The sequence below is a fragment of the Antedon mediterranea genome, chromosome 4, assembly GCF_964355755.1.
Source record: "Antedon mediterranea chromosome 4, ecAntMedi1.1, whole genome shotgun sequence".
NCBI lineage: Eukaryota > Metazoa > Echinodermata > Crinoidea > Comatulida > Antedonidae > Antedon > Antedon mediterranea.
In genome coordinates, this window is record NC_092673.1 from 9,540,257 (window position 1) to 9,553,945 (window position 13,689).

The following is a 13,689-nucleotide window of genomic DNA, read 5'->3' on the forward strand; positions in this document are numbered from 1 at the left end:
TTGCACATTATTTTACTAACTAACATAAGAAAGTGATATCTGATAAAACGCAACAAACTGAATCGAATTAAATATCGTTACTTAACCATAATGGATCGACTACTGTATTGATTATTGCACATTATTTTACTATAACTGCCCAAGTCAAATTTAAAATTGTTACTGTACTAACATTAGACAGTGATATCTGATAAAATGCAACATACTCAGGACCAAATTAAATATCGTTACTTATCCATAATGGATCGACTACTGTATCGATTATTGCACATTATTTTACTATAACTGCCCGAGTCAATTTTAAAATTGTTACTGTACTAACATTATACAGTGATATCTGATAAAATGCAACATATCACATATGAGTGAGTCATATGGCCGAGCGGTTAAGGCAGGGGCGCCGTTTACCGTACCTAAAGAGCCAACAACAACATCGGCAAGGGTTCGAGGCCGACTCGCTCCTAGTTCTGGTGGTGGAACAAGTCTTCTCGGATAAGGACTATAAACCGTAGGTCCAGTGTACACAGTTATAACCTGTGTGTACTTTAAAGAAACCCAGTTCATTATTCAAAAAAGAGTAGGGGGTTACCCCGGTGAACTGGTTCACACAATAGCCCCTGTATCAGGGGGATTACCACCTATCTGATAGGACAGTGATTAATTCACTATTGGTAATCCTTGGCCACATTGCCTAAAGACATACAATAAATAAATAAAAACATACTCAGGACAAAATTAAATATTGTTACTTATCCATAATGGATCGACTACTGTATCGATTATTGCACATTATTTTACTATAACTGCCGAAGTCAAATTTGAAATTGTTACTGTACTAACATTATACAGTGATATCTGATAAAAGGCAACATTAATAATACTGGACAAAATTAAATATCGTTACTTATCCACAATGGATCGACTACTGTATTGATTATTGCACATTATTTTTCTCTAACTGAACCCAGGTCGAATATTTTAAATTCAATGTAACTACCGACACACTGTAAAAGCACAATTGAGCAAAGACATCGAGGTTACTGGCTGTATGCATTAAATAACTGAATATTGTACATTCATCATATTCCATTGTTACTAGCTAAAAAGAATACACGATATAATAAAACCAATAGGGGCTATTGGATTTCTTTTTACATGATTTGTGACAGCGTCATTTATAAATTTGATTATATCACACTGTAATGATACTGGATTCTGCTTGCCAACTATCTATGGATCAAATAGTTCAGTATTTACATTTGATATATTATACAATATTTACTTCAAAACTGTCAAATGTTTCATGTAAACGATTAAAAACTATTAAATCAGCCGTAATGCATAATCTTTTTAGTTTATCTATTCGTCATCATCACAGTCACTTTCACTGTCATCACTCCAAGGTTGGTCATCATCGATTTCAGCTTCAAAATCTATTATTTCAAGTTCTTCATCATCAGTTTGTTCCAATATTCCTGCATCAGTATCGTCAAGAACTTTGTTCCGAGTGTGGATCACTAGTCAACGGATCTGGTAGAGCATTTCCATCAAACCATTTCGGTACATACCTTCCATCACCATTATCAACCCATCCATAGTTTAATGGGCGTAGGTTTTGTGTTGGCTGAGGAGTATGAGCGTGTCTCCACATAATAGATACATAATTTGCCCTCAACAGATGCTGAGTGATTGTGATTTCACATGGTGGCAATGACGAACAGTTGATCTTCTTGACTTTCTTCTTTCCAGTTGTCATTTTGCGAAACGATTGGTACCTGGCCTCATTAATACTGTTCATGCTTTTAAACCCATATATCTTGCATACATAGGCAGTGACTGCGGGTTTGTCCATCCTGTCACCACAAAGCGATCGCAATGACTTGCCTTTGCGGTAAAATCCAGTATCATTACAGTGTGATTATAATCAAATTTATAAATGACGCTGTCACAAATCATGTAAAATGAAATCCAATAGCCCCTATTGGTTTTATTATATCGTGTATTCTGTTCAGCTAGTAATGGAATATGAGGAATGTACAATATTTAGTTATTTAATGCATACAGCCAGTAAACTCGATGTCTTTGCTCGTTGTGCTTTTACAGTGTGTCGGTATGCAAAATATTCAACCTGGGTTCAGTTGGAGATAAGTAACGATATTTAATTTGGTCCAGTGTTATTAATGTAACAATTTTAAATTTGACTTGGGCAGTTGGGCAGTAAAATAATGTGCAATAATCGATACAGTAGTCGATCCATTATGGATAAGTAACGATATTTAATTTGGTCCTGAGTATGTTGCAGATACCACTGTCTAATGTTAGTACAGTAACAATTTTAAATTTGACTTGGGCAGTTATAGTAAAATAATGTGCAGTAATCAATACAGTAGTCGATCCATTATGGTTAAGTAACGATATTTAATTCGATTCAGTTTGTTGCGTTTTATCAGATATCACTTTCTTATGTTAGTTAGTAAAATAATGTGCAATAATCAATACAGTAGTCGATCCATTGTGGATAAGTAACGATATTTAATTTGGTTCAGTATTATTAATATTAATTAATGTTGCCTTTTATCAGATATCACTGTCTAATGTTAGTACAGTAACAATTAAAAGTTTGACTTTGGTTCAGTTAAAGTAAAACAATGTACAGTAATCGATACAATAGTCGATCCATTATGGACAAGTAACGACGTTTAAAATGTTGGCAGATTAAGTTTTTTGTTGGTTTTTATTATCATTCTAATTCACATGAAAACGATTACTTTTTTTTAGTACCCATAGTGTGCAATCGATAGTCTAATCTATACCTTACCAATTCTCTAAGTGATTATGTTGAATTCGAACTATTATTTACTTTACTATTATGTTATGTTATGTTAAAAAATGTTGCAAATTTAGATTTCGTTGCCTTTTTTCATATAGACATATCACTAGTGTCTAGTGTGTAATTAAAACAATATTTAAATCGAGTTATAATAATAATGTACACTAATAGGTACCGGTGTCAATCATTATGAGTGTAATTATTTAGTTTATCTGAAAAATATTCTTAAATTATATTATTTTGATCGAAATAATGATTTTGATATAATATTGATTGTTCAAAATGTTATCCTAAAATACAAATCTGCTGTTGGTTATTTTTAAGTGTTTTTATTGGTGTTATTTATTATTCCAAAATAAAGATATATTTCAATTATAAAATAAAAGTCACTCGTTATCGTAAATGTGTTTGTATTATCGACATTGTTGACCACGAATGGAGCAAAAAAGAGAGAAAGAGAGAAAAAATGATTCATACTTCATGGATAAACCCATTTTGGGCGAGTTCCTAAGAGTTTGATGTTTGATGATTTGGTACAGCAAACAACTGCTCTCTTTATTTATTGTTTTATCATTCTGCTGTGTATTTATTGTCAGTCCGAGTCCGTATCACGTATTTCTAACTCAGCTGAACGCCATAAGACGACATACGCGCCGAGTATATAGCCGAATAGGGGGAATCTGCGGACCTTTAGGGCTGCTGTCTGAGCTTATGTACAGGATAAAGTTGCTGTCATTGGTGTTTTTGTCATCCCCAATATGTACTGCTGCCATTAAAAAAAGATTCAACCTTGTATCGCTTCACATGAATAAACCCATTTGGGCGTGGCCCTAAAATGTTGCTGTTTGGCGCCCCGTACAGGATAAAGTTGCTGTCATTGCTGATGTAATCATTAGTAGCCCACTGCGAATGATATCAAAAAAATTTTATCCTTGTATCGCTTCACATGAATAAATGCATTTTTACCCCCCTATGTTATGATCCCCACAGGCCCCATGTACAGGCTGTGACCCGGCAGCAATATCGAATATTGCATCTCGCCCTAATACGCACCTAACTACATCATCAAACCTTTTGTATCTTTTCACATGAATAAATCTTCCGGGCGCCCGGTCTATGTACAGGTAATGACACTAATTTTGTCGGTAAATAGCTTGGTAGGCCTTAACCATCCACAACAGGACATTCGACACAAGCTAAGTAGTTAAATTGTTTCTCACTTTTTATAATATTTAACCATAAAACGTAACATTCGGTTTAAGACAAAAGTAATAATAATAATATAAATGCATTATTTTTACAAACGTCAATTGTAGGGACAGTGTCTTCAGCTTACAGTATGTCATGTCATAGCAACTATTTATGTTTTTTTTTTTTTTTGAGAATTTTTAACAAGGTGAAACTTACTGACGTTTTGCGAACATTCATTCTCATGTGCAGTTCCATTGAAATTCTCAAATTTCTATTAGAACCAGAATTAATTTCAACATTATATAATTATGGTTAGGTTCAAGATGTTCTATTAAACTCACTTTCTTGTATTTTCAATGTGATCAGTGTGTGTATCAGGTCTCTCATTTTTTGAAATGTATCTGGTAGTAACCATCCATCACGTTCATCGCAACTTTGCTCATATCCATCATTGGCATGTACAAATTTCTGAAGTTCATCATCTTTAAGATCACAGACTTGATAATACATTTGATGAAATGGTGGAAGAATATCTCTTTTGAATATATGATGATTTTCCTGTAATTTAAGCAAAAACTAGTTTACATAATTACTTTTTTTATAGTTACCTATCGAATAATTATTCTTTGCTGAAAGTATTCAGTACGCTTTGCCCATTGATAATTTACTAATTATCACCATCAAATACTAGGTCTATAAATATGTTAAATGGCCTTAAATAGATTTGAAAAAATCCTCTTTAATAGTTTGTTTATAAACCTCAAAAGTGAGGCATTATAGTACATAGCCTATGTAAATATGTGAACGTGATTGGTTAAAACTGCATCATATTATGACTAATGCTGCGAGGATCGTAAATCGTTTATGTCCCCGAGTACGATGATATTAAGTGAGTAATTTTTGCGTGATTATTGTGTCCCTGTCAATAAACATATAAAATCCAGTAAATACTCGAGGAGTTTGATATTGACTGTGCAATTTACATGTGGCAACACTCGCAAAGTCATCTACTGGGACTCAAACTCACGAAGATTAGTACACATCATCAAGATAACATGCCGCGCCACGTAACTTGCTTGAAGAAATAATTCAACTAAACTATTTAAACTATGCATAAATACGGTGAAAGACTGTTTATGATTCGTCAATAGTCACAGTAGTAACCTGGTATGCACTGCACCCTGAACATCCAGTGATTTGGCTTGAAGAAGACGAATTATTATTTATTCGGCCTACCTGATAATAATAATATTATTAATGTAGGCTTATTGATGGAAATTCTTCTGTTAATTTAAACGACCTAGGCCTAAGTGAATATTTTATTGCCAAGGAATCATTAATTAGTAATTATCTGTATATTATTCTTCGCAAGTGAATGCAACGCCTAACTAGGCAGGCTTATTACAAAGGAGGCCTAGTAGTCCGGTCCCTAAGGGGAAATGATGTTACCATTGATAGAACATGATATGGAGATACAAAAACAAAGTTACTGGAAATCTGATTTGACCTCTGTGACCTCTGACCTCAATTTTTAGGATTCTATCTTAAACAGCCATATGTCGGCAACGGATTTGACAATTGAAATGGTATTGGTGTCAAATATATCAGAGGGTACATATTTATATTCGCTCTAATAGAAGTTTTTCAAAAAAACGACCGGAAATGTAATTTCTCGATGTTTTGACCTTGGCTTACTATATCTCAATAACTACTGGTCAAATTTTCTTGAAATTTGTTTCAAATTGTTAAGAACATACATATTTATATATACTCTAATTAAACATGTTCTTCCAAATTCACAGGAAATGTCATTTACTGACCTTTGACCTTATGTCTGTATCTCTGTAACCAAATGTCATAAAAATTTGGTGTCAAATTGTTCAGAATGTAAACATTTATATTAGCTCTAATAGAAGATGTTATCATATTTTTACTGGAAATGCCAGTTATCGCAGTTTGAGGTATGACCAGGATATACTGTTAAGCGTGCGTGTGTCATACTTATGATAATATACCTAAAATATAGATTTAATGAACTACATTCAATATCCTATTTAGTTTACCTTTTAAAATTTTCTTAAAATTTAATTTTTAATTTAATTTCAATATATAATTCCATCGCATGGTAGGCCTACACCGTAAGAGCAACACTTAATATCAACATAAAATTAGATAAACTTAAAGTTGATTAACATTAAAAAAACAGTAGGAAAATCAAGATCTTAAAGAAAGAAAAGAAGAATTAACCAATCATAAAACATATGACCTAATTACCAATTCATTGCTTGAAGTACGCTGAAAAAATGAAATGTTGAAAACAGTGAGGAAAAAGCGAAGGAAAGAGTGAAAAATAAAAACATATGCTTAAAATATTAGAAATCTGAAAAGGATCAAAGCCAAATTAATTACAAAGCCGATTTCTTTTCAAGAACATACTGTAGAGTGGAATATAAAAGGAAAACGAACCAGTGAGCAGTCAAAAAAAATTACCATGTACTCTTGTAGAGAAAGTGAAAGAGGCTGGCAAATGCAAGAAAACAAAGCTCCAACACTGATGATGAAGATGAGGCAATAACACATCCAGCTCATAACACTATACAACAAAATCTTTGAAACCAGAAGAAATGAAGAGAAGCAATGATATACTTTAATCCACAAAAACATGACAAAACTGACATCAACCATTACCGACCAAACAAACATTATCACATGTACACAAATAATTTACAAAAGTAATCAAAAAACAAAATCAGAGACCGACTAGAAGTAAATAAACCAAGACATAAGGCTTCATACAGTAGGACCATCTTATACAGTTTGTCAATCAACTAAAATAAAAAGGAACTGAATATCACCAAATCTTTGATTTAGAGATTATCAGAAAGCATTTGACTCAATAAAACAGGCATTACCCTATTAGAGGGAATTATTATACCTCAACAAATATTGATTACGATCGTTCAAAGAGAAGTTAAGGAAGATTAGTAAGACAAGGCGACACTTAAGATCTCCACTGCCTTGGAAGAGATGTTTAATCAAATAGCTAATCTAAAAAATAGAGTAATATCACTTATAAAAAGACAAAATAAACAGTTAATTTAACAAAAACCACATTAACTTCCAGCCTATTTTTTGCTTTGAATTTTTTTTGGGTTATGCACTATATCATTTTTTTTCAATCAAATTTTTGGTGAAATAGTGAATAACTATTATGTGACATTAAAATTGCATATTCAACAAAAATATTTGTAAAAATTACTTTGTCAGAGGTAAAATAAGTATATCTTTAATAGCATGTGATATTATTAGCAAATATTTCAAATGTAGTTTTGAAACTTTTCCATTACAAACAATTGCCATAATTCTGATAACATTACAATACACCCATCCTCTGGGACATTTTCAAATGTAGCGAAAAACCTTTCCAGTACAATTCCGGCCATTTTGATGTGTATAGATGCATGCAGTATCATTGGAATAGCGAGAGAGGGGGAGGTGGTTGGGGTGGATGGAGAGACACATATTTTTTACATGTTTGTCTACACTATCAAACTAGTTTAACAAAAAAGGTATGATGTGTCCAAATATGGTAGTGATATGTCATTGTGTCTATATATGGGCACATCAAATTTTTTTGTCACATAAAGTTTTATAGTGTAGATAGAGTTTAACATTTGTGTAACATGTAAAAAAATATGTGTCTCTCCATCCACCTGCCTTCTCTTGCTCTCTTTTTATAGATTATTTAGTTGCTAAATATATGCAAAACGATGGGTCATAGCTCAAATTGACATTTCCAATTGAATTCTGACAAAATTTATTGTTAGAGCAAGTATAAATGTGTATATTCTGAACAATTTGACACCAAACTGAACTTTTTAGGACAAATAGTTACCGAGATATCGACATATTCAAACATTAGAGGTCAAGGGTCAAAAAAGTTTAATTTATGGTAATTTTTTGAAAAAAGTTTCTATTAGACTAAATATTAGATTAATTTTCTTAACATTTTGCGTGTTATTGAGATATTAGGCAATCAATGTCAAAGGTCAACCTGAAAAATAAAGCCTTTGCGGCCATTTTTGTACAATTGTTTTCATTAAAGCGAATATAAATATACCGTATATCTTCCAAGCATTTTGAAAAAAAAAATTAATTTAAAATGTCCATGCGTTGTCAAGATATGGCGATTTTTAGTTATATAATAGAAAAATATAAAAATTGAGGTCAGAGGTCACAGAGGTCAAATCAGATTTCCAGTAACTTTGTTTTGGCATCTCCACACTATACTCTACCAAACTGCTATGTTGAAAAATTTGTATCCAGTCCGGTAACATCCCACCTCTTTTTCTCCCCTAGGGACTGGACTATAGCTACCCAACCCAGTAGATATCAAGGATGTCAAATCTTATATTTTACCTCTAAGCAGGCGATTCCTCATCCTGGTCCACATATCAACCACAGAAAAGAATGCTAGTTTTTATTATTCTTTTTATCATATGTACAGTATCTATAAAAATTCATTAATAGCAAGATGCTAGCAAATTTTTCGCAGTCACTTGTCTCTTCTACCTTTCAAAAATAAAAATGTTAAAAAAACTTACAGGAAGCTTGGATAATCTGCAGGTATGGTTGTAACGCCTTGAACTAAATAATGAACGTGGAAGTTTGGTAGAATTATTTTCTGCAGCCGCTTTAAATGCAATATCTGAATTGTAGGTTCTTGCAGCTGCAATGATAAATGAGTGCGTCAATGATGCAATATCCCACTCGTATAGTAAATTGACAATATTTTGAACTTATTAATAATTATAATAAAATAAGGCAACAAATGCATAGACAACAAAAATATGAAGCTGCTGTTATAAATATTCCAAAATTCATTTTCATTTATCCACTATAAACTGTACAATAAATAATAGATCAAAGAAAATAATGATAGGAAATTTGCAGAAAGAAGCAAAATTTGCTTTGCTACCGGTATAATTCTCTGTTACTACGGAAATATTATGGACATATACGAAAATGAAGATAATTGAAAACTACACGGAAAAATAAACCATTTGTGATGCTAAGTAGCTAGTATTATGTTTTTACTGTAATACAGTTTATTAATTTTCAAAATTAATCTAGCACAAGCTCGTATTTGGTGTAGACTGCTGTCTGTTGAGTTAAATAAGAGCTCGCCTCTCCTCTCGCAGCGTAGGAATTGTGTACTGTATACGTAGTCACATTGTAAATTTATTATTATTATTATTATTAATAAATAATATAAAAAGGGCTAGACTAGACCTAGGCCCCATTATTATTATTATTCATATTATTACATTTATTAGGTCCTAACTAGGTAATAATAATAATATTAATACGAATTTGTAATGCGCCAATTCTAGCAGTAAGTGATCAAATGCGCGGTGTATGAGAGAGCTCAATTTGAAAGAAAAAGATGAGTTTTCAAGGCAGATTTAAAGGCGATAGTAAAAGAACATGATCTAATAGAGGCTGGTAGGTCATTCCATAAGCTAGAGGCAGCAGAAGTAAAGGTGCTTATGCCATACGTTTTAGTGTTAAAAGTCGGAATGGAAAGGAGATTTTTTGAAGACGACGAGAAGGTATGTGAGGTAGGGGAGGGCCTACCTGTCCTAGAGCAATTAGGCACTGTTATGCTTCATGAATGACAGCGACCCAGTTGCATCATGAAGGTCCATTTCTTACTTCCGTGGTATTTTGAAGGTTCATTCTATAACTACTAGCTAGATCCTATTATTAATTAGTAGGAAGGCAGGTAGGTAGTTTTAATAAAGTTATTTTGTTTACTTTATAAAAAATGCATGACTCTATGATGGAACAACTTATTATGGAGGTCCAAAATAATTTGATCCTGTGTTTGTAGGGGGAAGAGAGCGAAAATACTAGCGTAATGAAGTAGCCTATATGATTGGATTGTACTAGGAAAAGTTACTATATTTGAACTGTCCAGGGGAGGAGTTAAGGTTTGTTGATGGTGGCTGGGGTGGTGAAAGGAGAAAGAAGGCTGGGGGACCGCAGTATCTAAATTACATATTTCAATTATCTGCCAATATGACACCTATTCATTTACACAATTTACAACGTACTTCAACCATTATTAGACCCATCATAGCTATGCATACTCATCTCAATTTGAAGCTGGGAAGAATTTGTTTTTATGAAAGAGTATGGGGTGTTATTGAAGAGGGGTGGAGGTTGGTGAGTATAGACAGATACTGGCGTCGGGTGTTATGTACTGAGAAGGCTGTAAACTAATTTTGAAACCCGCCCTGGGCCGGGTATATTGCTAGTAGACTTATATATCTATATTGACCTAGCCTGAGAAAAAGTCATCACGGATTAATGTTTGGAATAGACCATGGGGTCTTTCTTTTTTTGTTGATTATGTTTACCCATTCCGGTCTTTTTCTCTTTCTGGTGACGGTTGACAAATAATACAACAGAATAACATCTTCGTCGTCGTCGTTGCTGTAATCTGCCATTGTCAATGTTTACATCGTTCAACTTCAATGATTTATAATTAGTATAGCGCACGAACCGAAGAAGGAATTCGTGCACCGATGTGAACGCACTAATTTAAAAAAAGTAGCGCGGACCAAATTTTTCTCCGGCCACCGACCCGGACTTGATGTGAACGTAGCTTAAGCTCGGACTCACATGTCTTATGGTGTGCTTATATTGTTGTTCGGATATTCTACCTTAAATCAGGGAGTTGAATTTATTTTACAACTCCCTGCTTAAATGGTGTTAGTACACAACAAAAAGGTATTTAAAATAAGGAAATATGATGAGTCAAATATTCTTACAAAGGCGAATCCGGACATCCAACATTTGATATATCTTGGCCTTTGGATCTTTCCTTGGGTCATATCCAATTTTACACCACAGCGCCCTCCAAGGACCTGTCACAAAATAATATGCAATGGTTGGCAAAACCACTTTTATGTTCTTGAATTCCAAGTTTGCAATGCCCATCAAAGATGTTCGAGACCAGATAGGCCGCTCCTCAAATAACTATAGATCAAAAGAGAAAATGTTAACAAAAATGTTATTATTTAATAAAATGCTGCTTTTTCAATCCATATTCTACGTATCCAAATTTCTAACACCTTTCAATGTTGTTGCTCAGATAATTCCCTTCCGAATTTGCTATTTATGTGCTTCATTTTGATGACATTTTATCATGTTAAAAATTGGATTAAGTGATGGGTCTTGTAATTTCATCTATGCTGCACTGTTTATAGTATGTATAATATACAGTTTATAGTGTATACTGCGTATATACTTAGACACAAAACAGAAAGCACACTAACAACATCTTCTTTTTTTCAGGTCACAATGGCATAATCGTTTTTCTGTGCGCAATATTCTAACGTATGACGTGCACGTAGCATTTGTTGTGCGGATAACCTAACTCGTCCATAGTGACGAGTTCAAATCTAGTTTTGTTTTTATTTGTCTAGGTACTCAGAAAACTGAAAATACTTAGTTATGTACTAGCCAGTCTGTGCAACTTAACTGGTCAACAAAATACAATTATTAAAAAATACAATTGTGTTTTTTGTCTAGATTTGGTTCATGGCGAAGAACAATTGGGGGAAGTTCTGGTTTTATTTGAAAAGTGTTTAGTTTTTATCAAAATGTTATGGTACATTTGGACAATTGAATTGTTTGTTAATGTTATATTCTGTTGGTCGGTGTCTTGTCATAGAATGACATTATGACATCTGATTGGTCATCACATTGTTACATTGCCATTAAATGCTATTTTGAGCCCTTAAGAGAAGTCAATATTCCCAATGATTAGACACTTTCCCTGAAATTGTTGACATATTGTAAAAATGATTATATTACATTAACTGAGGTCATTCCTTGTAATGCACTACCTAAAGTAGCTTGCATTGAATGTTCTCTCATACAGTCTTAGGCTTATAGTTTTGTACACCCAGTTGGTAAACAGTGGTAATGTACAAACATTGTACGCTGGTTATAATCCTAGCCCGGCGTTGTCTCGAATCATCCATTAATACAAATTGGGGAAAATGGTATTTGTTATTGTTCTTCCACTGGCTTTTCATTCATGATCGATCGAAAGTGGAAGCATCACAGAAGTATAATGAAAATATCACTCCGTGCACTATGCATGCTGGTATTTATAGCAGGCTGCTCAAAATATTAGAATCTGCTTATTTTTCACATTTTTAAAAGCTTTTAACAATTAACGCAATGGGCCCATATAGTATTTATTTCTACATAAAATGCACTTTGAGACCTTAAATTATAAAAAAAAAACGTAGGAAAAGTGTATATAAGACACTCTGGCAATTTAAACTACATTGGCCAGTGGATCACATTTTCTTACCTCATGCCACCCTCTCAGCCCAAACCATGGTTGTTTAGAGTTTATAGTTTTTTCCTCGCAGCCACTATAACAAAATATTGCATTCGCCTCAGTAGTGGTAGGATTGAGGAGGACTCTACCACCACAGCAACACTATGGTTGGGTCTGAGGTAAGAAAATAAATGACCAAAATATGGACCTTTAATTATTTTTCTTAATTTTTTTAATTCATTTTATTTATTAATAATTTTTTTATTGTCCAAGTGGAGTTTACTAGTGTAGCAGACCTACCACATATCTTTTAAACAATTCAACATTTACTTTTAATTTGATTTAATCCTCTATATATCTCTTTATTTAACCTCACATTGACAGGTTACCTTCACTTTTCTAGCTAATGGATTTTAAGAATGTTAATGACTCTAACAGAAAACCACATTAATTCTCTTAATCCTAATTGGTCAGATGAGATGGGCCAAGCCCAATATTACCATGCACTGACCACATTATTAACACAATCTTTTCTCAACTAGTCATGTAGCTACACCGTTTTATTGCTCTGTCTTATCAAACATTGTATATTGTATATTTTATCTATTTATTGAGAATCCTCACTTGATTCGTTTGGAATAAATGGCATACTTACTTTATACATTTAGTAGTTGTTTTATTTTACCGTTGCGCCAACAATTACTAAACTAGCAAGCGGTCTGGTTTGATTACCCGCTCACCCTCCACAACCTCCTGAGAAAAGGCCTACGTGACTACAGTAGAACTAAATTAAATGGTTTCTTACTTTCTTTACCATATTAACATCATCATTAAGTTTATACCTCTTCAGCACTTCTACAGCAGCTGGCATTGGTTCAATGGGAATCCCTTTGTCTTCAAATTTCAAAAATATTGCATTGTTATTTCTTCGATCTCTATCAGTTCCAACTAAATGAGCCTCGTGTAATATTTTGCTTTTTATTCTTTGTACTTGTTTCTCTTGTTTGTAGTTGTAATCACAAGAAACATCAGTGCGCGAGAATACTTCAGGTAAAAGAAATAGAGGCACATCTCGTTTAAAGTAAGATGAGTCTTCTAATTTACTAGGAACAATTTTATCGAGAATTGATTCACAAGTATTAGAGCTACTTTTTGTCATTGGAAGGTACTGAAAATCAACAAAACCTGGAAGAAAAAAAAAATATGTACATGGCTTTAAAAATTGTATGTATCACGTACAACATTTTGCTTTTTGTAAAAACATTTTGTAAAAACATCAAGTTTTTTCTATTGGGTTTGCTTATTA

General features: G+C 33.2%; 1 protein-coding gene across 2 annotated transcripts in view; it reads right to left on the bottom strand.

The window, feature by feature from the left end:
• LOC140046563 (general transcription factor 3C polypeptide 5-like) overlaps window positions 1-13,689 on the bottom strand; it is a 53,967-nt gene that overhangs the window by 5,722 nt on the left and 34,556 nt on the right. For both annotated transcript variants that reach the window (XR_011844810.1, XM_072091257.1), the window contains exons 3-6: window positions 13,189-13,568; window positions 10,858-11,065; window positions 8,626-8,750; window positions 4,363-4,579 (exon numbers count right to left, since the gene is read on the bottom strand). Coding sequence is in view for 1 of the 2 variants with exons in the window: in XM_072091257.1 (XP_071947358.1) it covers window positions 4,363-4,579; window positions 8,626-8,750; window positions 10,858-11,065; window positions 13,189-13,568 (930 nt within the window). In the remaining variant the exon portion in view is untranslated. The remainder of the gene's footprint in view (window positions 1-4,362; window positions 4,580-8,625; window positions 8,751-10,857; window positions 11,066-13,188; window positions 13,569-13,689) is intronic.